Source organism: Pteropus vampyrus, unplaced genomic scaffold (assembly GCF_000151845.1).
Source record: "Pteropus vampyrus isolate Shadow unplaced genomic scaffold, Pvam_2.0 Scaffold193, whole genome shotgun sequence".
Classification (NCBI taxonomy): Eukaryota; Metazoa; Chordata; class Mammalia; order Chiroptera; family Pteropodidae; genus Pteropus; species Pteropus vampyrus.
This window is the reverse complement of record NW_011888974.1, coordinates 2877173-2879546: the sequence shown is the minus strand read 5'-3', so window position 1 is coordinate 2879546 and position 2374 is coordinate 2877173. Positions and strand designations below refer to the sequence as shown.

Genomic DNA, 2374 nt, shown 5'->3' with positions numbered 1-2374 from the left:
CCATAAGTCCAGCAAACGTCTCTGAGCACCATCTCCGGGCATTCCAGAGGGACAAGGGGGCTGTTCCCAGGCCACAGGGCAGGCCCTTTATCTCTCTATCTCTTCTCACTCACCCTTGGGGACTGGAGACACCTGTGCTGGGCATGTGTGTCCTTCGGGGCTTTCTGAGATCTCCAAAGAGGCCTTTTTGGGGAGTTTGTTACCACAAGCCCAATTTCCAACTCTGAGCAGGGAGACAGAGGATATAGAGAGACTTGACTCATCAACAGCCTGGCTCTGTGACCTTGAGCAAGGGACCACACCTTTTTGAGCCTCAGTTTCCCTCCCTGTTAAATGGGAACAAAAGCAGCTCTTGAGATCATAGAGGTTAATAGGTACAAAAATGATGCGTAAACTGTGATACTGACTCAAGCTGATGAGGGTCTTTGTCCACCTGGGAAGCCTTGGATAGAAGGGGCTCCCAGGTGTGGGTCAGACCAGACAGCACAGATGGTCAGGCCTGGAGCCACCAGCTCAGCCCCGATGTTCTCAGGCCTCATCTCATTCTCTCCCCAGGGCCCCCAGGGCAGACGGGACCACCAGGGCCTGCAGGTCCCCCAGGCTCCAAAGGTGACCGGGGCCAGGCAGGAGAGAAAGGCCCAGCAGGGCCTCCCGGTAAGGACACTGACTTTGTCCTTTGTCCACTGGTGGACGGGGGCTGGGGTTTCTCCCTTATCGGAGCAAGCAAGACACCCCATACACCCTGGTCTTGCTGGGGTGAATGACTACCATCTTGGGTGGCTCCGAGTTCACTTACTTCTACCAGCACCCTAACTGCCACCCATCCCAGGCACTTAGGGCCTGGTCTCACCCTAGGCTGCAGGAAGAAGGGAAGGCTCCAGGAGCTGTGGGTTCCAGCATCAGGGTGGGGCTGCTAGGGGCTGGGTGTTGTTTTCAGCCATTTAAACAACAGTTCCAGAGAGCCCCCAAGTCCTCCTGGGTTCTACAGGGGAGTGACCCCTGGTCAGCTTGGCCGCCCCCTTGGTGCTCCTGCCCCAGGGCTGAGGTCCCTGGAGGGGGCAGAGGGCATCAGGCCACAGCTGTCCCTGCCTCCCTCCCCTGCCACCCAGATGTCTCAGGGTTCCCTCTGCATGGCCGGGAAGGAGAAGCCATTTCACTTACATTCCAGGACAGCCCTCCAGGGAGCCTGTGGTCTAGAGGCCACCACCAACCCTTGCCAACCCTGTCCCTTTTAAGGCCTGTTTCCTGTCAGTAATGTTGGCTGCCAGGCCCAGCCCTCACGTAACTCCTCTTCTACCCATTGCAGGCCTCTTGGGGCCACCAGGGCCCCGCGGGCTTCCTGGAGAGATGGGGCGCCCTGGACCCCCTGGCCCCCCCGGCCCAGCAGGCAGCCCGGGCCTCCCTCCAAATGGCCCCCAAGGCGTCCTCTACTCCCTGCAGCCACCTACCGACAAGGACAGTGAGTGTCAACAAGGGCGGGAGTGGGGCAGGCCTGAGCTGCACCGTCTGCTAAGGGATAAGCCCTCCCCAGAAGAGCCAGAGAAGGGACCCGTCAGTGAGTGGGGCATCGGCTTGGGAGTGGGCCCCACCAGGCGGGGGAGAACCAGTACTGTCCTCCTAACCCCACTTTGGCGCCAACGTGACTTTGGTGCTCAGCTCCTGCCCCTGGGGTCCTAACCCCCCAAGATCACTCTGCTCTTTGGCCTGGCCTCGGTTTCTCCTCCTGGTGATGGCAGCACCATCGAGGTCACCCATTATTGCATCTCCTTGTCACCAATCCCCTCACTGCAGGTTATCCAACAAATGTCTATTGAGTACCTACTATGTGTTATCACTGGGGATACAGCAGTGAGCAAAATAAACTTAATGCCCTCAGGGGCCACTGGCTAGCGCAAGAGGGTACCTCTGAGTACCCAGAAACACCCGTGTGCACGTGGGGAAGCCCAGAGAGTAGGTGGGAACCCCGGGTCTGAGGGACAGTGAGGCAGACCAGCCAGGCAGAGAGAGCGTCCGTCCTGTGGGGAGCATTGTTTTTGTTAGTTGCATTGGGCAACCTGGGAAGGGTTTTATAAGAAGCAAGTGACAGGACTGACTTAAAAGTCTGAGGAGAGGGGATGGGTTGGTGACATCCTGGGTACCGTCGGGGAGCGGGACCTCTTGGTCAGCTGTTAGAGAAACCCCAGCCCCTGCCCTGCTGGTGCTTCTGTCTCCCCAGGCAGCACAGCCCTTACCTGAGCGTTAAGGCCTGGGCCTGAGTCGCACTGCCCTCTCTGAGCCTGCTTTTCCATCTGTAAAGTAGGGGTAGTAAAATTCCTTGCTGCAGTTGCTCTGGGCTTATAAAACACAGCCCCCAGCCAGTGCCTACGCCAGGAGG

General features: G+C 58.5%; 1 protein-coding gene across 1 annotated transcript in view; it reads left to right on the top strand.

Moving 5' to 3' along the window:
• Positions 1 to 2374, top strand: part of COL26A1 (collagen type XXVI alpha 1 chain) — a 186979-nt gene that overhangs the window by 174844 nt on the left and 9761 nt on the right. The window contains 1 exon segment of the mRNA XM_011371581.1: positions 1307 to 1459. Within this exon segment, the coding sequence (XP_011369883.1) occupies positions 1307 to 1459 (153 nt within the window).